Source organism: Pongo abelii, chromosome 20 (genome assembly GCF_028885655.2).
Source record: "Pongo abelii isolate AG06213 chromosome 20, NHGRI_mPonAbe1-v2.0_pri, whole genome shotgun sequence".
NCBI lineage: Eukaryota > Metazoa > Chordata > Mammalia > Primates > Hominidae > Pongo > Pongo abelii.
In genome coordinates, this window is record NC_072005.2 from 62,420,351 (window position 1) to 62,446,630 (window position 26,280).

The following is a 26,280-nucleotide window of genomic DNA, read 5'->3' on the forward strand; positions in this document are numbered from 1 at the left end:
AGTTTTTGAGAAAAGAAAAGCTTTATGTTGAAATTCAACTCCCAGGGAGCCAAGAGTCCAGCTCTAATCTGTCGTCTCATACTGGCTTCAAATCACCATTTATTAGAAAATGTTCAGAGGACCTGGCATGGTGGCACCTGCCTGAAATCCCAGCACTTTGGGAGGCTGAGGCAGGTGGATCACTTGAGGTCAGTAGTAGGAGATCAGCCTGGGCAATATAGAGAGACCTCATCTCTCCAAAACACAAAAATTGGCCAGGCTTATTGTGGAGGTTGAGGGTCTCCAGTGCTGTCCAATATAAACATAATGTGATCAACATATGTAAGGATAAATTTATGGTCCAATAGCCAAATAAATGAAGCAAAATGAAATAAGCCTAAGTAAGTTTAACAAAATATAAGCATTTCACATGTAATATATTTTTAAGATTCTCTAACAGATAGTTTACGTCTCCTTTAGGTCCTCAAAATTTAGTGTCTATTTTATACTCACAACATATCTCAATTCAGATAAGCCCCATTTCAGGTGCTCAGTAGCCACATGTGGCTGGTGGCTACTATATTGGATAACTCAGCTGTAGACCATTTTGCCACTCAACTCGAAGCCTCATACCAAGCCATGGCCTTCATTCTAGCGAGTATTTCCAATATTGGGAGGTCAGGGCCCCAATCATTTATATTTGTACTTATATTGTATCTTCATTTCCTAGTACTAGTTCTTTACAAAGAGTAGGCGATGATGTCTTTATGCAGGTAAAGATGAAAGTGTTCCAAGAACTATCAGGCATTCCACTCACGTAAAGGCTAATACCATGCCTATTTATTCCCAAACAGTGGCCATGGCTGAACACTTCAAACAAGCAAGCAGTTGTCCTATCTGCCTGGATTATCTTGAAAACCCCATGCACCTGAAATGTGGATACATCTGTTGCCTCCGATGCATGAACTCACTGCGGAAGGGGCCCGATGGGAAGTGGGTGCTGTGCCCTTTCTGCCCTGTGGTCTCTCAGAAAAATGACATCAGGCCCGCTGCCCAGCTGGGGGCGCTGGTGTCCAAGATCAAGGAACTAGAGCCCAAGCTGAGAGCTGTTCTGCAGATGAATCCAAGGATGAGAAAGTTCCAAGGTAAGGAATCTGTACTACCTGCTCCAAGCCCATAAAGGGCCTTGGAAAAAGCAGCTTTTCAATGTCTTTCCGTTCAATACGGGCATTAGCTGAAGTCTGCAACCTAAAAGTTTTGTGATCCCAAACAACAGCTGTTATCAGCGCGCAGTATAGATTTTCACAGTATCTGTACCAATTTATAATTATGAGAGCGAACTATCATCTCCTCCTTCATCCATCCTATGTACTAAGAGGGAGAAAAACCTTTAATCAAAATATTGAATAACTTAAACAAGAATTCTTACTATGACAAAGGTGGGCTTGTTGCAATTATATTCGTACATTCTATACATAAAATTTGACTTAATCGGGGGCCAGGGAAATTCCTAAAGAAAGTTCGGATCTGAGAATGAACGTGGAATAAAAGAAGAGACAATGAATAAAATATTTGGGTCTGTGCAGTAGAAAGGCAGAGGGAGTCTTTAGTGTGTGTCTTTGCTGAACTACCGGTTCTTCTTTGCACAGTGGATATGACCTTGGATGTGGACACAGCCAACAACTATCTCATCATTTCTGAAGACCTGGGGCGTGTCCGATGTGGGAATTTCAGACAGAATAGGAAGGAGCAAGCCGAGAGGTTCGACACTGCGCTGTGCGTCCTGGGCGCCCCTCGCTTCACTTCCGGCCGCCATTACTGGGAGGTGGACGTGGGCACCAGCAAAGTGTGGGATGTGGGCGTGTGCAAGGAATCTGTGAACCGACAGGGGAACGTTGTACTCTCTTCGGAACTCGGCTTCTGGACTGTGGGTTTGAGAGAAGGACAGATCTACTTTGCCAGCACTAAGCCTTCGACGGGTCTCTGGGTGAGCCCAGGTCTACACCGAGTGGGAATTTACCTGGATGTAAAAATGAGGGCCATTTCCTTCTATAATGTCAGTGATAGGTCACATATCTTCACATTCACGAAAATTTCTGCTAACGAGCCACTGCGTCCATGTTTTGCTCATGCAGATACAAGTCGTGATGATCACGGATACTTGAGTGTGTGTGTGTAATTAATAATGGCATTGCCAGTTCCCCAATTTATCTTGGGCAAGGCAACTATACACTTGAACACAGAAAACATCCACAGTAAGTGGCTGTGTGCTCGTGACCAAAGGCGAGAACTTCTCTGCTTGGTCCACTTATGGTTCAAAGGTATGGAAGAAAAATGTGGGTCTTTCAATGAATTCTGAGCTCTACTTGTATTGCTGATGAAAAATTGCATATGAAATATAAAGCAGTGTCTTTTTTTGTAACTCATGCTTATGTTTCTTTTAAAATAAACGTTTAACATTTTCAGATGCATTTGCAACTGTTTTTCTTTTGCTTTGCTGTAAGATGAAGTAAATGTCTTATGGAGGTTATAAACTGTAATAATATAAATGTGACCCCCAAAATTAATTCACTTTCTAAATGACAAGGAAACACTGCCTGTTAAGCTGGTAAAAGTATGTGCCTGTATGTGTTCAGTCTTACCCAACAACTGGAAAACACACATTCATCTCCAGTATACATTGAACATTCGCTAGCATAGACAGATGTGGCCGTAAGACAAATCACATTGACATGAAAATTGAAATAATATACACGCTGTTCTCAAATGCCAACAGAATTAAATTATAAATCAGTAACAAGAAGAAATCTGTAAAATCTCCACATACATGAAAATTAAACAACCACTTCAAAATAAAATATATATCAAAGGCGAACTTACAAAGGAAATTATAAAATACCTTAAGCTGAGTGCAAGTAAATGCACAATATCACAACATTTGTAGATGTAGTTGAGGCTTAGAGGGAAATTTATAGAAATAGACACTTATAGAATCAAGGAAAATACCCTCATCCGTGATCTAGCTTCCATTTTTCTTTTTTTTTGATGTGGAGCCTCGCTCTGTCGCTCAGGTTGGAGTGCAGTGGCCTGATCTCTGCTCACTGCAAGCTCCACCTCCCGGGTTCACGCCATTCTCCTGCCTCAGCCTCTCGAGTAGCTGGGACCACAGGCGCCCGCCACTACGTCCGGCTAATTTTGCATATTTTTTTTTTTAGTAGAGACAGGGTTTTACCATGTTAGCCAGGATGGTCTCGATCTCCTGACCTCGTGATCCACCCGCCTCAGCCTCCCAAAGTGCTGGGATTACAGGAGCGAGCCACCGTGCCCGGCCGATCTAGCTTCCCTTTTTAAGTGAGCAAATGCAGTGGCAAATTAGGTAAAAAACAAAACAAAACAAAGACTACAGTAGTAGTCAATGAAATAGAAAATGGATAAATGTTATATAAAATTTTAAAAATTCAAGACACATTTTTTCAGGATCAAAGTAGTAAATCTTCAGCTAGAGTGAAGGAGTGAGGAAGGGATGAATTAAAACAATGAGTAAGCAAGAGAAAAGGAGGACAGGGCAAAATCAAGAGAGCTAGAGAAAGAAGAGACAGAGCCCATTGTGATGGCTCAAGCCTGTAATCCCAGCACTTCGGGAGGCCGAGAAGGGAGGATTGCTTGAACTCAGGAGTTTGAGGCCAGCCTAGGCAACATAGCAAAACCCCATCTCTATAAAAATAATTTAAAAAAAAATTAGCTTGGTGTGTTGGTTTGCACCTGTGGTTTCAGCCACTTAGGAGGCTGATGTGGGAGGATTGCTTGAGCCCCAGGAAGTTGAGGCTGCAGGGAGCCATGAGCCATGATCATGGCACTGCACTCCAGCCTGGGCTACAGAGTGAGACCCTATCTTCCAAAACAGAAAAGAAAATGTGACATATGTACACAATGGAATAGTATTATCCATAGAAAAGAAGAAAGTTCTGTCATTTGCATCTACAGAAATGAACGTGGAATACACGATGCTTAGTGAAACATACAGCCACAGAAAGAGAGCTATCACATGATCTCATTCACATGGAAAATCTTAAAAAGTGATCTCACAGCACTAGAGAGCAAGACTGGGCACAGTGGCTGATGCCTGTAATCCCAGCACTTTGGGAGGCTGAGGCGGGCGGGTCACCTGAGGTCAGGAGTTCAAGACCAGCCCGGCCAACATGGTGAAACCCCATCTCTACTAAAAATACAAGTACTAGCCAGGCATGGTGGTGCACACCTGTAATCCCAGCTACTCGGGAGGCTGAGGCAAGAGAATTGCTTGAACCGGGGAGGTGGAGGTTGCAGTGAGCTGAGATTACACCATTGCACTCCAGCCTGGCGGACAGAATGCAATTCCGTCTCAAAAAAAGAAGGAAAAAAAAGAACTAGAGAGCAAAATGGGGTTAGCAGGGGCCGGGGCCGGGGCTGGGGCTGGGGCAGTGAGGAGGGAGGGTTAGGGAATGGTTGGCCAAGATACATACAATTTCAGCTAGACAGGAGAAATAAATACAACATGGCAACAATAGTTCATAATAACATATTATAATATTCTTAAAAAACGCTAAGGGAGGCAATTTTCAGTGTTTTCATAAAAAAGATGACAACTTTTCGAGGAAATGCATATATTACATAACTAGATTTACCCATTTGGCAATGCATCTACATTGCAAAACACCATGATGTACACAATCATTACATACAACTATTCTGACAATTTAAATAAGAATCAAACTTTACATGTTCAAGATGTTCCGTTTTACCTCAGTGAGATCCCAAAAAATTTTTTAAATAATAAATAGTTCTGTTGGTACCAGTACCATGCTGTTTTGGTTACTGCAGCCTTGTAGTATAGTTTGAAGTCAGGTAGCGTGATGCCTCCAGCTTTGTTCTTTTGGCTTAGGATTGACTTGGTGATGCGGGCTCTTTTTTGTTCCATATGAACTTTAAAGTTGTTTTTTCCAATTCTGTGAAGAAAGTCATTGGTAGCTTGATGGGGATGACATTGAATCTATAAATTACCTTGGGCAGTATGGCCATTTTCACGATATTGATTCTTCCTACCCATGAGCATGGAATGTTCTTCCATTTGTTTGTATCCTCTTTTATTTCATTGAGCAGTGGTTTGTAGTTCTCCTTGAAGAGGTCCTTCACGTCCCTTGTAAGTTGGATTCCTACGTATTTTATTCTCTTTGAAGCAATTGTGAATGGGAGTTCACTCATGATTTGGCTCTCTGTTTGTCTGTTATTGGTGTATAAGAATGCTTATGATTTTTGTACATTGATTTTGTATCCTGTGACTTTGCTGAAGTTGCTTATCAGCTTAAGGAGATTTTGGGCTGAGACAATGGGGTTTTCTAGATATACAATCATGTCATCTGCAAACAGGGACAATCTGACTTCCTCTTTTCCTAATTGCATACCCTTTATTTCCTTCTCCTGCCTAATTGCCCTGGCCAGAACTTCCAACACTATGTTGAATAGGAGTGGTGAGAGAGGGCATCCCTGTCTTGTGCTGGTTTTCAAAGGGAATGCTTCCAGTTTTTGCCCATTCAGTATGATATTGGCTGTGGGCTTGTCATAGATAGCTCTTATTATTTTGAGATACATCCCATCAATACCTAATTGATTGAGAGTTTTTAGCATGAAGGTTGTTGAATTTTGTCAAAGGCCTTTTGTGCATCTATTGAGATAATCATATGGTTTTTGTCTTTGGTTCTGTTTATATGCTGGATTACATTTATTGATTTGCATGTATTGAACCAGCCTTGCATCCCAAAACAGAGATATAGATCAATGGAACAGAACAGAGCCCTCAGAAATAACGCCGCATATCTACAACTATCTGATCTTTGGCAAACCTGACAAAAACAAGCAATGGGGAAAGGATTCCCTATTTAATAAATGGTGCTGGGAAAACTGGCTAGCCATATGTAGAAAGCTGAAACTGGATCCCTTCCTTACACCTTATATAAAAATTAATTCAAGATGGATTAAAGACTTAAACGTTAGACCTAAAACCATAAAAGCCCTAGAAGAAAACCTAGGCATTACCACTCAGGGCATAGGCATGGGCAAGGACTTCATGTCTAAAACACCAAAAGCGATGGCAACAAAAGCCAAAATTGACAAATGGGATCTAATGAAACTAAAGAGCTTCTGCACAGCAAAAGAAACTACCATCAGCGTGAACAGGCAACCTACAAAATAGGAGAAAATTTTCGAAACCTACTTATCTGACAAAGGGCTAATAACCAGAATCTACAATGAACTCCAACAAATTTACAAGAAAAAAACAAACAACCCCATCAAAAAGTGGGCAAAGGATATGAACAGACACTTCTCAAAAGAAGACATTTATGCAGCCAAAAGACACATGAAAAACTGCTCATCATCACTGGCCATCAGAGAAATGCAAATTAAAAAGCACAATGAGATACCATCTCACACCAGTTAGAATGGCGATCATTAAAAAGTCAGGAAACAACAGGTGCTGCAGAGGATGTGGAGAAATAGGAAGACTTTTACACTGTTGGTGGGACTGTAAACTAGTTCAACCATTGTGGAAGTCAGTGTGGCGATTCCTCAGGAATCTAGAACTAGAAATACGATTTGACCCAGCCATCCCATTACTGGGTATATACCCAAAGGACTATAAATCATGCTGCTATAAAGACACATGCACACGTATGTTTATTGCGGCACTATTCACAATAGCAAAGACTTGGAACCATCCCAAATGTCCAACAATGATAGACTGGATTAAGAAAATGTGGCACATATACACCATGGAATACTATGCAGCCATAAAAAATGATGAGTTCATGTCCTTTGTAGGGACATGGATGAAATTGGAAATCATCATTCTCAGTAAACTATCGCAAGGAGAAAAAACCAAACACTGCATGTTCTCACTCATAGATGGGAATTGAACCATGAGAACACATGGACACAGGAAGGGGAACATCACACTCTGAGGACTGTTGTGGGGTGGGGAGACGGGGGAGGGATAGCATTAGGAGATATACTTAATGCTAAATGACGAGTTAATGGGTGCAGCACACCAGCATGGCACATGTATACATATGTAAATAACCTGCATATTGTGCACATGTACCCTAAAACTTAAAGTATAATAATAATAATAATACAAATAGTTCTGTTGAAACTCTCCCGTGAATTTTCCTTTCAGTTATTGTACTTTAATGCCCTTAAATTGCTTACTGGTTCCTTCTTCAACTCTCTCTTTATTCATGTTCTCTATTTGATGAGGAGATATTCCTCTGGTTTATTTTCATTTTTCTGCCCTTGGTTTTCTTGAGTTGTTTGTGCCTATTTAATTTAGTATTTGGAGAGGAAGCCCAATGTCTTGGCTTGCTGATAGTGTTATTTTTTCTTAGGACTATTATACTTTCTTGTGTGCGTGCCTCATATTTTTTTGTGGGAAAAAGTGGACATTTTGTGTGGCAAACCCTGGACATCAGATTCTCACCCGTGAGCAGGCTTTTTTGTTGCTGCTGGTTGTGAGTTTGAGTCTTCTGTTTTTGTTTTCATTTTTTGTTTGGTTTGAACCTTTGTAAACTAGTGCATAAAGGTTTTACTCTTTCTTCTGCATGGCCACTGAAGTCTCTGCCTTCTGGTCTACTAATAATTTGATGGAGATTTAAAAAAAATGCCTGAGCCCAAACCCAAAATTCTCTGAAGCTCTTTGCCATGGGATCCCTCTAGGGGCCTAGCCAGGAATTTTTTTTATTACTTTTATTATTTTATTTTTTTTTATGTTTTTTTAAGACGGAGTCTAGCTCTGTCGCCCAGGCTGGAGGGCAGTGGCGCGATCTCGGCTCACTGCAACCTCCGCCTCCCAGGTTCACTAGGCAGGATTTTTACAAGTCTCATTTCAGCCTTCATTTCCTGCTTGCATGGAGCCTCGGGATCATCAGAGGTAAAACATAGGGTTTCCCAGATTTTTATAATCTTGCATGGACATGTATGATTGAACTCAATCCTTGGTATACCTCAGTGCTATTCAAAGCCCTTACTATCTCATGTAATTCTTCCTTCAGACTCTTCCTTAATAGGTTTTCATTCTGTCATCTGTTTTCCCTGTTATCCCTTAGCCAGGCAACTTCAGCAAGTGTATTTGTCTTTAAGGGCTTTTAATGACACTGGCACCCCCAAGAAATCGGCTTTAGTCTGTGTAGATCTAAAAAGGGTGAAATAAAGGCAAGCCCTTGAGCCAACCCTTCAAGGAACCACTAAGATAGATGGAGGCACACAACAATTTTTTGAGAACAAAGATTCTTCATCCTGTGGCATCAGCGTGCTCGTCTGGGAATGATGGACGCCATGTTCTTAGCAGCCATCAAGCTGAAGAGTGGGGAAGAGTAGGTGGGTGAGTTAACATGCCACCACTCAGCTGGGCGCAGTGGCTCACGCCTGTAATCCCAGCACTTTAGGCGGCCGAGGCGGGCGGATCATGAGGTCAGGAGATCCAGACCACCGTGGCCAACATGGTGAAACCCCATCTCCACTAAAGATACAAAAATTAGCTGGGCGTGGTGGTGGGTGCCTGTAGTCCCAGCTACTCGGGAGGCTGAGGTAGGAGAATAGCTTGAACCCGGGAGGAGGAGCTTGCAGTGAGTCGAGATTGTGCCACTGCACTCCGGCCTGGCGACAGAGCAAGATTCCGTAAAAAAAAAAAAGCCACAAAGGAGGAAAGGTAAATCCAATTCTATATAATTTACATTTCTACAAAGAGCAGAGAGAGCAAAGTCCAGGAAATTGGGTAATTTATTAATTCAGCAAGTGCTGTGTGAAGCAGTGGAGCCAACTCCATGCCAGGTACAGTGTGTGCACTGAGCCCTCTGCCCTGGCAGGTATTCGCAGGACTTCAATTTCAAAACCCAGGCTGGTGAACTGACAAGGGCCTTCATTTTCCTTAATCAAATCATAGCTTCAAAGACTCTGCAGGACGCTGGTGAGTTGAGTTTTAGCCATTAACTTACTCAATTTCTCAGGTCCTGTTAGTTTTTCCCAGTCATATGAGACCAGCTGGGGGAGTCGCAGGGTCTTTGAGTCTACACCAGCGCTGTTCATAAGAAATACACTGTGACCCATACATGTAATGATGAATTTTCTAGATACACTAAAGGAACTGGAAAGAAACATGTTGAATGAATTTTAATATCCAAAATATTTGTCATTTTAACATGGAACCAATATTAAACAGCTATGAATGATGACTTTTTTCATCTAACATCATGACAATCTAGTGTGCATTTTATAGTCACGGTATGTCTCAATTCAGATAAACTCCATTTCAAGGGGTTGCTAGCCACATGCTGTTGGCGGCCACAATATTGGACAGCCCGGGTCTAGACCCTTTTACCACTTCAACTCTATGTGGAATAATGAACGATATTCTTCATTCCAGCTACCATTTGAAATTCAGGAGTCAGCAGCCATGACTCTTCATGTCTGTACCCGTATTGCCTGGTACAAGGGATATCACATAGTAGGTACACAATCCCTAGAGTTAAAGAACCCCAGTTCATTCGTCTCGTGGAATCTCCACGAAGAGTCATATTTTCCCCCCAGGCAGCAGCCACGGCTGAACATTCGTGAGAAGAAAGATGTCTTAACTGCCTGGCCTGTCTCGAGAAACCTGTATTCTTGAGATGTTGATACATCAGCTGCATCAATTCACTGAAGATGGAGCCCCAAGCAGAGGGTGTATGGTGCCCTTTCTGTACCATGTTCACTCAGAAGAATGAGATCAAGATCAATTATCAACCGGGGAAGCCAACTTCCATGATCAAGGAACTAGAGCCACACCTGAGATCTGTTCTACAGCTGAACCAAGGATGCTGAAGTTCCAAGGTAAAGTATCTGCCCCACCTAGACCCTCCCCACAAAGGGCCTAGGGAAAAGCAACTGGGCAAAAGCCTCTTCACTTAATATTAGCAGAATTCTGGCTCCTAACATTGTATGCAGCTTTGAGCATCAGTGGTTCTTGCCTCTGAGTACAGAACCACCTGGAGATTTTTTTTTCTTTTTATTATTATTATTATTATTATTATTATACTTTAGGCTCTATGGTACATGTGCGCAACGTGCAGGTAAGTTATATGTGTACATGTGCCATGCTGGTGCGCTGCACCCACCAACTCATCATCTAGCATTAGGTATATCTCCCAATGCTATCCCTCCCCCCTACCCCCACCCAACAACAGTCCCCGAAGTGTGATGTTCCCCTTCCTGTGTCCATGTGTTCTCATTGTTCAATTCCCACCTATGAGTGAGAATATGCGGTGTTTGGTTTTTTGTTCTTGTGATAGTTTACTGAGAATGATGATTTCCAATTTCATCCATGTCCCTACAAAGGACGTGAACTCATCATTTTTTATGGCTGCATAGTATTCCATGGTGTATATGTGCCACATTTTCTTAATCCAGTCTATCATTGTTGGACATTTGGGTTATTTTTAATAAAATATAATATTCAGGTAATGCCCTGGCCCTGTGCTGTCCAACAGGGTAGTCACTGGTGGCTCTGGACCACGAGAAATGCAGCTGGTACCTAGTGGAAAGGATGCTATTCTGTACGTATCGGGTTCAATGAAATATATTACTGAAGTTAATCTCACCAGGTCTTTTATATGTTTTTGAATGCAGCTACTAGTACATTTACAATGAGACATGCGGGTCATGTTATATTTCTTCAGGCAGCACTGGCCTACAACTTGAATATTTGTTAAATTGTCTGAGGATTTTATTAAAATGTGCATTCTGGTACTACACCTCTGGGATCTCCTGAGACTCAGGATTTCTGACAAGAGCCCAGAAATTTATGACAAGAGCAGCTGATGCTGCTGGTTCCTGAATCATATGTCATTTTGGGTATTTTTTTCCCTCCTTTACTAAGTTCTTGTTTTTTTTCCTTCCAACTTGTATTTCAGGTTCATGGTGGTACATGTGCAGCTTTTTGTGACATGATAAACTGCATGCCTCAGGGGTTTCATGTACAGAAAGTTTCATCACCCAGGTAATGAGCACAGTACCTGAGAGGTAGTTTTTTGATTCTCGCCCTCCTCCCACCCTCTACACTCCAGTTGTCCCCAGTGTCTCTTGTTCTCTTCTTTGTGTCCATGTGACCTCAATGCTTAGCTCTCACTTCTAAGCGAGAACACGTGATATTTGCTTTCTTGTTCCCGTGTCATTTCACTTAGGACAGTGGCCTCCACCTGGATCCGTGTTACTGGAGAAGACATGATTTCATTTTTTGACTGTGTAGTATTGCATGGTGTATACGGGCCACATTGTCTTTATCCAGTCCACCACTCATGGCCATCCAGGTTGATTCCATGTCTTTGCTAGTGTGGATGGTGTTGTGACGAAGATTTACGTGCATGTGTCTTTATCATAGAAAAATAACAATCATCAAAATTTATACATTACGTTGGTGCAGATTGTTTTACTCTAATTAGTCTTTTTTTTTCAAGTTGGAGTCTCACTCACTCTGTCGTCCAGGCTGAGTTCAGTGGCAGAATCTCAGCTTACCGCAACCTCTGCTTCCTGGATTCACGTGATTCTCCTGCCTCAGACTCCCAAGTAGCTGGAAGTACAGGTGTGTGCGACCATGCTGGGCTAATTTTTGTATGTTTAGTAGAGACGAGCTTTCTCCATGTTGGCCAGGTTGGTGGCGAACTCCTGATCTCAAGTGATTCACCCGCCTCGTCTCCCCAAAATGCTGGGATTACACGCAAGACCCGCCGTGCCTAGCCTTCAATTAGATTTTAATGACATTTGTAAAAACAAACAAACAAAAAAAAATGGAAAAACTTCTGTGGAACCTCTGTAGTGAGTTTTCATTTCAGTTATTTTACTTTATGCCCTTCAACTTCTAATTAGTTCATTTCTAAAATTTCTCTTTGGTTATTGATATTTTCTATTCTGTGAGGTGTTATTCCTCTAATTGACTTCAGTTCTTTGCCTGTTGTTTCCTGTAGTTCTTTTGGTCCTCCTTAGAGAAGTAATTTAGTCTGTGGAGAGGAAGCCCAATGTCTTGAGTTCTCATAGACATTTCTTTCATCTTGTGAGTTGTAGACATTCTGTTCTCTTTGTGTGCCTCCTATTTTTTTTGTTGAAAATTGGAAGTTTTATGTGGCAGACGCAGATCAGATTCTCAAACTTCACAGGTTTTTTTTTTTTTTTTTTTTTTTTTGTTATACTTGTGGGCTGTAGTTTTCTGTTTTTGTTTTGTTTGGAGTTAATGAAACTATTTTGCAAAAATTCTGTTTTTTCTCCTGTGTGGTGTCAGCTCATCCTGACTGACACTTCTCCTCACAGAACTTGGTGACTAGACGACCCACGGGAGTGCTTCCTCATCTTCTGGGCAAAACACAGAACCGAAGGAATCGTGAACAAAAGAATTCAGAGCCACGGTTGAGCAATAACATGTCCTGCCTGGTTCTGAGCCACCTCACCCATGCCCTGGCTGGACTGACAGTGGGGCCGCGTGCTGGGCAGTGGCTCAGGGTGAGACCACGATGTCCGGGTTCACCTCAAATCCGTTTGCCGTACCAACACTGACAATGAGAGAAAGGAAGACAGTTTCCTTTAGAAACTGAGCCAAGCCCTGGGTTGTCAGAAACTCTGAGCTTCCCTTCATTGTTAAAGACAAAATGTGGCACATAAACATCATGGAATACTATGCATCCATAAAAGAGGATGACTTCATGTCCTTTGCAGGGACATGGATGAAGCTGGAAACCATCATTCTCAGTAAACTATCACAAGATTGGAAAACCAAACACCGCATGTTCTCACTCATAAGAGGGAGTTGAACAATGAGAACACATGGACACAGGGAGAGGAACATCACACACTGAGACCTGTCGGGGGGCGGGGGTTAGGAGAGGGATAGCATTAGGGAGAAATACCTGATGTAGGTGCGGGTTGACGGGTGCAGCAAGCCAACATGGCACACGAATACTTATGTAACAAATCTGCACGTTCTGCACATGTACCCCAGAACTTAAAATATAATTAAAAAAAAAAGAAAAGTCTGCTTGTACAGTAAACAGGTCCCGGGGATCAGAAGCCACCGGCGCCAACCATTTATGTCTGGTTCTGTGACACGCCTGCAGGGACAGGGCATGGAGAATACAGCCCTCGCTGACTGGGATGTTGAAGGACAGGTTTATTCAAACACAGAAGACCCTTAAAGTACTGAAGTGTACATGAGAGCAGGCAAGGAAATCTTTACCACTGTCTTAATAGAAGCCAGCGGAGCTACTTTCTCTGAAAAGATGCAATTGGAAAAGATGTTGAAAGTGTGTGCCGGCAATCCTAATACGCTCTTCTCTAATTCTGAATGGAAGAACACCTCCCCGAAGACGTGAGCATGAATGCAATTCCAGGCTGAAAGGTATTTTGGGAGAATATTCCAGAGGCAAGTCAACCCACTGGGCTTGGTGGTTTTCACAACTGAGGCCACCTGGTATTTTGAAAGAGAACATAAATTTTGTTCATGATTTACTGAAAGCAGATAAAATGTAAAAGATATTAGGGATCAGTGCTCCATGAACATGGGTCCATAAAATTACAAGCTGGAGAATAACTACTCCCATAAATGTGAGTCTATTTTAAAAGGATTTATATAAGAAAATAAACCAATTAGAATTATGCAAGAAGAGATAAGCATTTTATCTCTGCATGCATATGTGTAGATACGGTATGTGTGTATACATGGACATACGTGTGGCAGATTATATTATAGATCCCGATCAGTGAAGAAATGCAATGTGCAAGGATTTGAAAGAATATACGCATCACAACGTAGAGTTTCGTGTTTCTCAATTTGCCTTCATGAGACAAAAGGAATTGAGATCTGCCTTGGCTTTGAATATGAAAGAAGGGAATCCAGCCGTCACTAGAGAACGATTACTATGGAGATGATTAAATTAAAGACTATTAATTTCATCACATTAATGTGATTATGTCCTTTTCCACCCTACCTCCAGTCTCCCACTTTTACATTCTTATCCATGAACTCTGATCACCTATAATATATTTAATACATGAGGAACCCATTTCTGAACGTTTTTCAAAAAGAAATTAATCTCATTTCATTTATGTTGTGATGTAAGGGAAATAGTAAGATTGTAACAATAGCTTTTACCTTTAATTTTAGATGCTATAACTAAAAAGTAAAACAGGACTTTCACTGGCTGACTGATTGTCTGGAAGCAGTTTTGGGATTTCTTTTCTAAGCTTCTTAATTAGAATCTGTACATTATAGAGAAAATGTTTTTCAGAGTTGAGTGTGGTCCGTGGAGTGTCCTATTAGTAACAACTTCTGAGTAGGTTGAACTCACTTCTTTTATTGACATGTGAAAAGGTGTTACATTTATAATAAAAAAGTCTTTGAAAGTCACACCATTCATTTTAGAGGAATTTTAAATGTCACCCCAATTTTTATGATTTTAATTAATTTCCAAATTTTAATCAATAGGCATAATATTCAAGATCTTATCTAAAAATTATTACATGGCAATATTTTGTCCTTGTTAATTAAAAAATGGCACTGAAAACAAAATCATCTTCCTTTATGGTAAAAACCTGTCCAAAAGTAACAATCTCAATGATGCCAGAATTAAATCAGAATCTGACTGGATTAAAAAGGAGGGGGTGGGTGTGTCTAAGGTGGGTGGAGAGACCCTCTCGTATAAAAGCCCCTGGGAGCCAGCTCTCACTCCAGATCTGAGCTGTCCGCAGAAGCAACAGGAGGCCAGGGGAGAAACTCCAGAAGGAGAGGTGAGTTCAATCTTATGGAATTCATTTTTACAAAAGGCGTATGAGAGTCTAGGGGAATGCAATAATTTCTTGATTCCACAGGTGTTGCCTGAGGCCAACTCCATGACAGACACACTGTATTTCTGGAGGAGAATGGGACCTCTGCCCTGGTGACGGTTAGGTAAGTCTTAGATTTTCTATACCAAGACTAGAGAAATGACAATCTCCATTTGCTTGCATTTCATCAGAATTTGGTAGACTTTCTGAAATGATGGAGAGAGGTTCGGTGGCTGCGTTATTCAACATCAGGTTTTCCTACGGGTTTGGTATTGTTTTCCTATTCTCCCCTTCCCACAACCCCTGGCAACCATCATTCTTCTCTTGTTTTCTGATTTTTTTTTTCTTCAGGTTTTTGTTCCTTTTATTTCAGAAAGAGAAAGGGAAGGAAATAAAAAGCAAAGTTTGTTTAAATTGCTATTGCAGAAAAGATCTGGCCGGATGCTGGGACCTACCTCTTCCAGGATGGGGATTCATTATTTATTTAATTTTTTGAAAACAGGATCTCGCTCTGTCACGCAGTCTGGAGTGCAGTGGCTATTTTCTGATTCTGTGAGATCAGTCACCTCAGATTCCACATAAATGAGATCATACATTGTACACTTCCCTCAGTCTCACTTATTCCACTTCCCATAACGCCCTCGGCCTTCATCCACATTGGTGCAAATGCCAGGATTTCCTTCTTTTTTATGGTACAATAATGCATTGTATGTATCACCATTTCCTCATCCATTTTTCTCCCACAGACTCTGGGGTTGTTTCCATGGCTATTGTGAATAACGCTGCAGAGAACCTGAGAGTCTAGATATCTCTTTGACATGCTGACCTCTTTCTTTCATGTATAAACACAGAAGTAGGGTTGCTGGAACACAGGCAGTTCTATTCTTCATGTTTTCAGAAACCTCCCTAGTATTTTCTGTAGTGGTTGTACCAATTCTCTTTCCCACCAACCGTGTACAAGGGTTCCCCTTTCTCCACATCCGTACCAACACTTATCTTTTGTCTTTTTCATCATAGCTATCCTAGTAGTGGTGGGGTAATATCTTATGGCGGTTTTGTTGCTGGAGGGCTCAGGAGGGTCTCCGGATGCCAGAGACACCCCAGTCCCAGCCAGTTTCCAGGTTCTTGATGCTGTCAGGAGAACGAATTCAGGGATGAGCCAGAATGAAGTGAAAGGCAAGAAGTTTCTATTCCAGAGCAAAAGCACACACTTAGGAGAGAAGTGTGGGTGTGATTCTGAGAGCTGGTGGCGTGCATAGGAGTTCGGGTTTTTTATTTTTATGAGCCCTTCAAATTAGGAGGTGAACTAATCATTAGGTTTTCTAAGAAAAAAGCAGAGTTTTTAGAATTGGTGTGGTACCCATTTTGATACTACATATGGGCAAGCTGGGGTCAGCCGTGACAATGCAGAGTGTGTGATTTAGTGTGGTGATGACCATGGTAATTACCGTGGTAATGGTTTCAACCAGGTTAACTCCCTCCTGTTTTTGTAGCACCTCATCAGCCCAGGGTCCTCCTTGTCCTTGTAATTTTAATGAGAAGTGGCTAATTTTAACAGGCACCGTTTTGGTCTTATGTGAAATTGTCACTGGATATGTTCTCGATTCTCTTGTGAACACACAGTATTCCTGCCTCAGTGTAAGTTCCATTTCTCTGATGGTGAGTGAAGTGGAGCTTGTTCTTCAGTACTTGCTGGTCATTGGTGTGTGTTTATCAGAGAAATGTCTGCTCAGGTTTTTGTTCATTGGAAATTGGATTATTTTGGCTTTTTTTTCTTTTTGCTATTGCCTTGAAAAAAATCCTTATATATTTTGGATATTAAACCATTGTCATATATATGGCTGCTTGTTTGTACTTTTTTTTCAGTTCTGTTTGTTGCTTTTTTTCTTTTTTTTTCCGCTGTGCAGAAGATTCAGTTTTACCTGGTACAACTTATTTGTATTTTGTGTCTTGTCCTTTTGGTGCGCTATCAGGTTTTTCACCACATCCAGTTTGCACAGTTGGGGAAGTAGAAGGTCTTCAAATGGACTCCAGCACTGTCCAATAGAAACAGAAGATAACCCATATATGTAATTGTCAATTTGTTTTCTGGTAGTCACATAAAACATAACAAAACAAGCCTGATGAATTTTAACTCAAAATAGAATCATTTAACATGTGAGCAACTTTAAACGTTCTCAAGCAGATAGTTTACATTCTCTTTTCCCCATTATGTCTTCAAAACTGAGAGTGTATTTGGCTCACAGCACATCTCCATTCAGATACGCCCTATTTCAGGTCTCAATAGCCATTTGTGACTGGTGGCTACCATATCAAACAGCTCAGGTGTAGACTCCTTTACTATTCCAACTCAAAGTCTTTTGGTGAATCATGCCGTTTATTCCAATGGGTGTTACAGATATTAGAAGTTCAGGGCCTCGAGTCATTGACATTTGTATTCATGTTGTGTCTTCATCACTAGCAGTAGTGATTTTAAGTATCGTGCCATGATAGCTCTATGCTTGTAAAGATAAAAGTCCGAAGCACTATCAGCTGTTCATTCAGCTCATGGAAATTCTAATACCATGTTCACTTTTTTTTTCTATAGACATTTGCCATGGCTGAACACTTCAAACAAATCATTAGATGTCCTGTCTGTCTAAAAGATCTTGCAGAACCCGTGCAACTGAAATGTGGGTATGTCTGCTGCCTCCAGTGCCTCAATTCTCTCCAGAAGGAGCCCAATGGGGAAGGTTTACTGTGCCACTTCTGCTCTGTGGTCTCTCAGAAGGATGACATCAAGCCCCACTACAAGCTGAGGGCGCTGGTTCCCATCATCAAGGAACTAGAGCCCAAGCTGAAATCTAGTCTAACAATGAACCCAAGGATGAGGAAGTTTCAAGGTAAGGAATCTACATGACCTGCCACAACCCATAAAAGGCACTGGGCAAACGACTTTCAAACATTTCTTCATTAAACATAGGCAGTAGCAGATATCTAGCATGTCAAACTTGCATGCTTCACACTCAACAGCAGTTCTCACCTTTGCATATAGATTTTCATGGAATCTGTGCAAGTTTGTACAATCCTTTGGAGAGCAAGCTCCTGTCTTCTTTCATGTATCATATGTGCCAAATGGAAAAATAATTTTAATCCAATTATCCACTAACTGATTTCCAAAGGAATTTCTAATATGAATCAGGTGGACTTGTTACAATTATTGTATTCATGCAATCTATAGACAAAATTTAACCTCATCAGGTGGCCAAACAAGTTTCCCCAGGAAATTTTTATTTGGCAAAGAAAGGAGAATAAAAGTAAAAATGAATAATGTACTTAAGTGTTTGCAGTAAAAGGGCAGAGGGATTCTGTAGTGTGTGTGTTTGCTGAACTACTGCTTCTTATTTCCACAGTGGATATGACCTTGGATGTGGACACAGCCAGCAACTATCTCATCATTTCTGAAGACCTGAAGAGTTTACGAAGTGGGGATATCAGCCAGAATAGGAAGGAGCAAGCTGAGAGATTCGATGCTGCACTGTGCGTCCTGGGTACCCCTGGCTTCACTTCCGGCCGCCATTACTGGGAGGTGGACGTGGGCACCAGCCAAGTATGGGATGTGGGCGTGTGCAAGGAATCTGTGAACCGACAGGGGAAGATTGTGCTTTCTTCAGAACACGGCTTCTTGACTGTGGGTTGCAGAAAAGGAAAGATCTTTGCTGCCAGCACTATGCCTATGACTCGTCTCTTGGTGTGTTCCCCGTTGCACAGAGTGGGGATTTTCCTGGATGTAGGTATGAGGTCCGTTTCCTTTTACAATGTTAGTGATGGGTGCCATATCTACACATTCAGCAAAATTCCTGTTTGCGAGCCATGGCGTCCATTTTTTGCTCATAAACGTGGAACTCAAGATGATCAGAGCATCCTGAGTATCTGTTCTGTGATCAATCCAGCCAGTGCCAGTGCCCCAGTTTCTTCTGGGGAAAGTCAATCAACATTGGAACAGAATCGTCTTTAGGAAGTTTCTGTGTGCCCATAGCCATAGCTAAGAACTTTTCTGCTAGATACACATAGCTACAAAGGGATAGAAGGGAAAGAGCCATCATTCTGTAAACGATGAACAGAAATCAATTATATGAATTAGGGGAAAATGACATTGTACTTAAAGTCTGTCATGTTATTTTCTTTGGGGCTTATGTTTATATTTCTGTTCAATAAATTTTGTGAAAATTCAGATTCATTTGCCTATGTTTTCTGTTTTCTGCAAGATTTGTGTACTATGTGTTATGGAAGTGATGAACTACATAATAATTTGAATGGGACCCAACACAGTAAGCTGTTAAATTAGCTATAAGGACAAGGAGGAGCTTCAGCTTTAACAAACAGGATGGAGCTAAGCAGGCTGAGACAGGCTGGGTGCAACATAGTATTTGATTTGACCCAAGCCCTACCCCAGACCTAATTATCTGCTCATTACCACACTAAATCACTCACCCAGCAGCTCCAGGATAGATCTGAGCATGCCCTCATTTAGTACGAAATTGGGTGGCACCCCCATTCTGAGAAATCTCTGCCTTTTCCCCAGAAAATCTCCTGATTATTCCATCCCCTAATTAGAAGACCTCATAAAAATAGAAAACCCAAACCCTGTTGGGCTCGACTCATTCTCAGGAGCACGCCCTCCCACACTTCTCTCCTAACTGTGTCCTTTTGCTCTGGAATAGAAGCTGCTTGCCTTTCACTTCATCCTGAGTAGTTCCTGAATTTGTTCTCCTGACAGCATCAAGAACCTGGAAACTGGCTGGGACTGGGGTCTCTCTGGCATCCAGAGACCCTCCTGAGCCCTCCAGCAAGAAAACCACCATGAGATATTACCTCCCCTCTGCTAGGATGGCTGTGATCAAAAAGACAAAAGATAAGGGTTGGTACGGATGTGGAGAAAGGGGAACCCTTGCACACGGTTGGTGGGAAAGAAAATTGGTACAACCACTACAGAAAATAGTAGTGAGATTTCTGAAAACATGAAGAATAGAACTGCCTGTGTTCCAGCAACCCTACTTCTGTGTTTATATGTGAAAAAAAGAGGTCAGCATGTCAAAGAGATATCTGCACTCTTAGGTTCTCTACAGCGTTATTCACAACAGCCATGGAAACAACCCCAGAGTCTGTGGGAGAAAAATGGATGAGTTAATGGTGGTATATACAATGAATTATTCTACCATAAAAAAGAAGGAAATCTTGGCATTGCACCAATGTGAAGGAAGGCTGAGGGCATTATGGGAAGTGAAATAAGTGAGGTTGAGGGAAGTAAATTGCTTGAACCTGGGAGTCGGAGGTTGTAGTGAGTGGACATTGCGTCACTGAACTCCACTCTGGGCGACAGAGCAAGACTCTGTCTAAAAAAAAAAAACCGATCTCAGCTCACTGCAAGCTCCACTTCCTGGGTTCACACCATTCTCCTGCCTCAGCCTCCTGAGTAGCTGGAACTACAGGCACCCGCCACCAGGCCCGACTAATTTTTTGTATTTTTAGTAGAGACGGGGTTTCACTGTGTTAGCCAGGATGGTCTCCATCTCCTGACCTTGTGATCCGCCCGTCTCAGCCTCCCAAAGTGCTGGGATTACAGGCATGAGCCACCGCGCCCGGCCTAGGAAGGAGATTCTGACATATGCTGTGACATGAATAAACCTTGAGGACATTATGCCAAGTGATAGAAACCAGTCACAAAACGACAAAAATTGTTCAATTAAACGTATATGAGGTACTTAAAGTGGTCAGAATCATAGAGACAAAGTAGAAATTATGGTTGCCAGGGGCTGAAGAAGAAAATGGGAAGTTATTGTTTAATCAGGACAGTTTCAGTTTTACAAGATAAACAGGGAGATGGATGTGACGATGCTTGTACAACATTATAAGTGTATTTAGTACCATTGAACTATACACTTAAAACGGTTAAGATGGTAAGTTTGGTATTATGTATATTTTACCACAATAAATTTTTTGAGACAAGGTCTTGCTCTGTGCCCAGGCTGAGTGCAGTGGCTCAATCACAGCTCCCTGCAGCCTCTACCGGCCTCCCACCCACACCCACTGGGGCTCAAGGACCTCCTCAACCTCCCCACCTCCGCCTCCCAAGTAGCTGGGACTACAGGCACACACCACCAGGCCCAGGTAATTTTTTTAGATTTTTGTAGAGATGATGTCTCACTATGTTGCCCAGGCTGGTCTCAAACTCCTGGCCTCAAGTAATCCTCCCACCTCGGCCTTCCAAAGTGCTGAGATTATAGGCAAGAGCTACCACACCCAGCAAAAAAAAAAGTTAATAATATACCATTTAGGTAATGCACAAGAAAGAGTTTGTGGCATATATATGTGAAATATATGTCTACATTTTTTAAAGGGGAAGTGCTTTGATTCCAAATCAAATATGTACATTCCATTCAAACACACATGGGACATTTACTAAACTTGACCTTATCTTGGGCATAAATAAAAGCTACAAGAGAAACAGGTATTCTAAATCAGAGATCACTGGTCTCATTCAGCAATCACAATAAAATTAGAAAATAAAGGCAAAAGCATGGAAATCCATTGTTAAATTTTTTTTTTTTTTTGAGACTGAGTCTCGCTCTGTTGCCCAGGCTGGAGTGCAGTGGCACGACCTCAGTTCACTGCAACCTCCGCCTCCCAGGTTCAAGCAATTCTTTGCCTCAGCCTCCTGACTAGCTGGGATTAGAGGCGCCCACCACCACGCCTGGCTAATTTTTTTGTATTTTTGGTAGAGACGGGGTTTCACCATCTTGGCCAGGATGGTCTCGAACTCCTGACCTTGTGATCCACCCGCCTTGGCCTCCCAAAGTGCTGGGATTATAGGCATGAGCCACCGTGCCCAGCCTCCATTGTTAAATTTTAAGTGTACATTTTAATATAACATTTAAGTGTACATTTTAATATAATATATGTAATTTTCATCATAATATATGGGGAAATGGATGTTAAACACTGGTGGAATATAAACGCATGTAATTTTGGACGAAAATGTGGCAACCTGTATTAAAATGGAAAATGAAGATTTTCTTCAACCCCACAATTTTACTCGCTGGTATCCATTCCAAAGTAGCATTTTCAAATGTGCCCAGAGTTTTGTGTGCACAAATGGTCACTGCAGGGTTTTAAATAATTGTTGAAAGCAAAAACCTAAATATTCATAAGTAAGAAAACAGTTAAGTCATGGCACGGTATTATGGTACAACTGGACCATTATATGGAGTCAGAGGGAGACTAGAGGGGCTGGAGGAGAAGATATGGGGAGTGGTTTGATGGACATTGCATAGAGTTTCAGTTTGGTATGAACAGGTTCTAGGGATGGTGGTGATGATTGCACAGCAATGTAAATGCACTTAATGCCACTGAATTGTACTCTTAAAAATAGTTAAGATGGTAAGCTTTATGTATATTTCACCGAAGTTTTTTTTTTTTTTTAAAAACCCTCACATCCCTTTAATCTCTTCTCCAAACATTCCTTTCTCCTTCCTGCTCTAGGGGAAGCCTTCCCTTGCAGATACTGAGTCTCCCGCGGCTCTCCCATGCCGACAGTTTCATCAGCCCCATTCTTCGTGCTGCAGAGTCCAGATAAGGGACGGATACCCTCTCTGGTGCTCCCTAACACTTCACAGACTTTAGGCCGACACTAGGCTCCACCACCCATTACCACTTTGTGTTGTTGCCATCCAAGGTCCCTAGCACAATCTCCTCATTCCTCCCAGATTCTACCCCCTGGCTCACCCCTACTCTCACGCTATTCTTGGGGCATGCAAAGCAAACATTACTGACAACGTGATGAATATGTCATTTAGCATAAGATTAGGACATTTTAGAACTGGCTGATAAAAGACTACTTCAAAACCAACCAGCCAAGTCACCAGATCAACAGGTCTCAAACTTCCTTCTCTCCACTTCACTCTTTCTCACTGCCAGAGATTTGGTGTTTTATTATTTGTCTCCCCAGGTTACATGAATTCCCCAATCACAACCAACATACCAAGTCTGGAAAATGGACCTTCAGTTTTCTATATTTTCTTCATTTCTCCTCAGCTCTCCAAGACCTCCAATTTTCTGTATCTCTAATTCAATTTCAGAAAAAAAAAAAAATGAGGAGACAATGCCTTCTGGAAGAGTCCCGTTCTCTCACCCAATTTAGAGTTGGGAAACACAAAAGTTAACAAGTGAAAGTGCCGGCTGCACAACCTCTCTGCAAATTTATCTGGTTTTCATTACAGGCCGGGAATAGTGACTCTCACCTGTAATCTCAGCACACTGGGAGGTCGAGGTGGGCGGATCACTTGAGGTCAGGAGTTTGAGACCAGCCTGGCCAACATGGCAAAACCCCGTCTCTACTAAAAATACAAAAATTAGCTGGGAGAGGTGGCGTGCACCTGGAGTCCCAGCTACTCGGGAGGCTGAGGCAGGAGAATCACTTGAACCCGGGAGGCAGAGATTGTGGTGAGCCGAGGTCACGCCATTGCACTCCAGCCTGGGTGACAATGCAAAACTCCATCTTAAAACAATAAATAAATAAATAAACAAATAAATAAATAAATAAATGGTTTTCACTACAATGCATCCTTGCCAAAACAAAAGGTCAAGACTTGATCATTTCTGGTGCCCTCTTACCTGTTCCTTATGCCCTCCAGACCTTCAGGAAACACTGAGACTTTAGGGAAATGAAGAAGAAAGAAAGGTCGGGGGAAGACTTACCCAACCCAGCCCCTGGTCCCCCTGGCTGGAACTCAACAAAGAACAGCTGTGGAAACTTAGAATAAAAGGCCCTGGCTGCTCTGTGACTGGCCACAGAATCTCTCCTTTTCATTGGCTGTCATGGATATTGATGACTAGATGCAGAGGGCAATTGTTTAGGTTCTTTTTTAACTCCTCAGGTGTGAATGCTTTTCCCCCAGCTGGATAGTTCCATGCTGCTGTTAATATCATCTCCCTACATAATATAATATGATCACAGGGCTTCTGCGAACTATCTTCTCCTGACCAATAATAGCTGGTTTGGCAGACTAGTAATGGGAACCACTCTGCTTATAATCTGAGTATCTGACTCCTCCTATGAACTTCCTACGGGAACCTATTTTGTGCGTGTCTCAACTTCCGCTTTAAAAGTTGAGCACTTAAAAAGGAGCATTTGTATATAAGGAAATCAGTGAATATGCTTGAATAACTGGCTTTGGATATAAAGAGCAGAAGTCAGAATCTGCAGGTGTCTCCAAACGCCCTGTTACCCTCATCATTGACTCCTGTGCAAATGCTGCCCCCTCTTCACGCTCATCCCCATTATCCCCCCGCAGCTGCCATTCTTGTCTCCACCGTCTTTAACGTTAATTGAATGCTAATGGTGTAAAAGCCCTACCACTAAGTGCATTTTATGCAAGATCCTTCTCTTCACAGCCCTCTGAAGTAGATAGCATTATTATTCCCATTGTCAAAGATACTTGAGGCCATCAGGGTGGAGGCTAGAGTTGAGAACATTCCTACTTGGTCCGCCCAAATTTTTTTTTTTTTTGACTTTTTTTTTTCTTTATTATTATTATTATTATTATTATACTTTAGGTTTTATGGTACATGTGCGCAATGTGCAGGTAAGTTACATATGTATACATGTGCCATGCTGGTGCGCTGCACCCACTAACTCGTCATCTAGCATTAGGTATATCTCGCAATGCTATCCCTCCCCCATCCCCGAACTCCACAACAGTCCCCGAAGTGTGATGTTCCCCTTCCTGTGTCCATGTGTTCTCATTGTTCAATTCCCACCTATGAGTGAGAATATGCGGTGTTTGGTTTTTTGTTCTTGCGATAGTTTACTGAGAATGATGATTTCCAATTTCATCCATGTCCCTACAAAGGACATGAACTCATCATTTTTTATGGCTGCATAGTATTCCATGGTGTATATGTGCCACATTTTCTTAATCCAGTCTATCATTGTTGGACATTTGGGTTGGTTCCAAGTCTTTGCTATTGTGGATAATGCTGCAATAAACATACGTGTGCATGTGTCTTTATAGCAGCATGATTTATAGTCCTTTGGGTATATACCCAGTAATGGGATGGCTGGGTCGAATGGAATTTCTAGTTCTAGATCCCTGAGGAATCGCCACACTGACTTCCACAAGGGTTGAACTAGTTTACAGTCCCACCAACAGTGTAAAAGTGTTCCTATTTCTCCACATCCTCTCCAGCACCTGTTGTTTCCTGACTTTTTAATGATTGCCATTCTAACTGGTGTGAGATGGTATCTCATTGTGGTTTTGATTTGCAAAATTTTAACCACAGCATTGTGCTGCCTCCCAGGCATCATTGATCCCAGTGAGGCTTAGGAAGGTCTGTGTTGGATCTATGGGAAGATGTGGCTCGGTTCTGACTAACGAGACTGAGCTAAGAGACTCAAAGAATCTTTCCTCTCCAGGATCTTGGCCTTTCTTTAACCAGCTACTCACCATCAAAATTCTGACCTGACCTCTTTACCCTGACTGATTAAACCATCCTTAGCTGGGCTGGGGTGCATCCATTAGAGGGCTGTGTCTTGATCTCCCTTTCTTCAGTTTTTCTGATAGCTGCCACAGGATCTGGCATAGAAGGTTAGAAGTGGTTAAGCACTTGAGCTGGAACAGCAACCTCTATTCTAGACTGTTGGTGTGGCTATGGGCAAGTATTTATTAACTGCACTTTTTTTTCCTCCTCTGTGAAATGAAGAGGATGATGTTCGTGATGATATTGATGATGATGGTGATGATGATGATGACGGTGATGGTGAAGATGAAGATTATGATGATGATGATGATGATGATGATGACGGTGATGGTGAAGATGAAGATTTGATGGTGATGATGATGACGGTGATGGTGAAGATGAAGATTATGATGATGGTGATGATGGTGATGGTGATGATGATGACGGTGATGGTGAAGATGAAGATTATGATGATGATGATGGTGATGATAGTGATGATGATGATGATGGTGAAGATGAAGATGATGATGATGGTGATGGTGGTGATGATGATGGTGGTGATGGTGAAGATGAAGATTATGATGATGGTGATGGTGAAGATGAAGATAATGGTGATGGTGATGATGATGATGATGATGATGACGGTGATGGTGAAGATGAAGATTAGATGATGGTGATGATGGGGGGCAGAAAGGGTGGCTGGGCTGTCACTTGGTTTCTCTTTTGTGAATTGCCTGTTCTTTTCCTTAAAGATTTACCTGACTTTGTGTATTTTTTTGTGTATATTAATACAAAATACAATTTGCCAGTTAATACAAAATCATAAATCTTTCTAAAATTTGGGATTTTCTATTTATTGTTTATGGTATTTGAGGGGTAGAGTTGTTTTAAAATGTATTAATGTCTTTTTATTAATCTTATCATTTGTGGGTG

The 26,280-nt window shown here is 41.7% G+C and overlaps 2 protein-coding genes across 2 annotated transcripts; both read left to right on the forward strand.

Annotated features, from left to right (window-relative positions):
- Nucleotides 1–838: 838 nt before the first annotated feature.
- Nucleotides 839–2,158, forward strand: LOC134760673 (ret finger protein-like 4A). The gene is made up of 2 exons (XM_063719804.1): nucleotides 839–1,124; nucleotides 1,629–2,158. The coding sequence occupies exons 1-2, from the start codon at nucleotides 839–841 to the stop codon at nucleotides 2,156–2,158; spliced, it is 816 nt and encodes a 271-aa protein (XP_063575874.1).
- Nucleotides 2,159–17,446: 15,288 nt separating this feature from the next.
- Nucleotides 17,447–18,847, forward strand: LOC134760674 (ret finger protein-like 4A). Its single transcript, XM_063719805.1, has 2 exons — nucleotides 17,447–17,732; nucleotides 18,243–18,847. Exons 1-2 carry the CDS (start codon nucleotides 17,447–17,449, stop codon nucleotides 18,845–18,847), a joined length of 891 nt encoding a protein of 296 aa, XP_063575875.1.
- The last annotated feature ends 7,433 nt before the right edge of the window (nucleotides 18,848–26,280 follow it).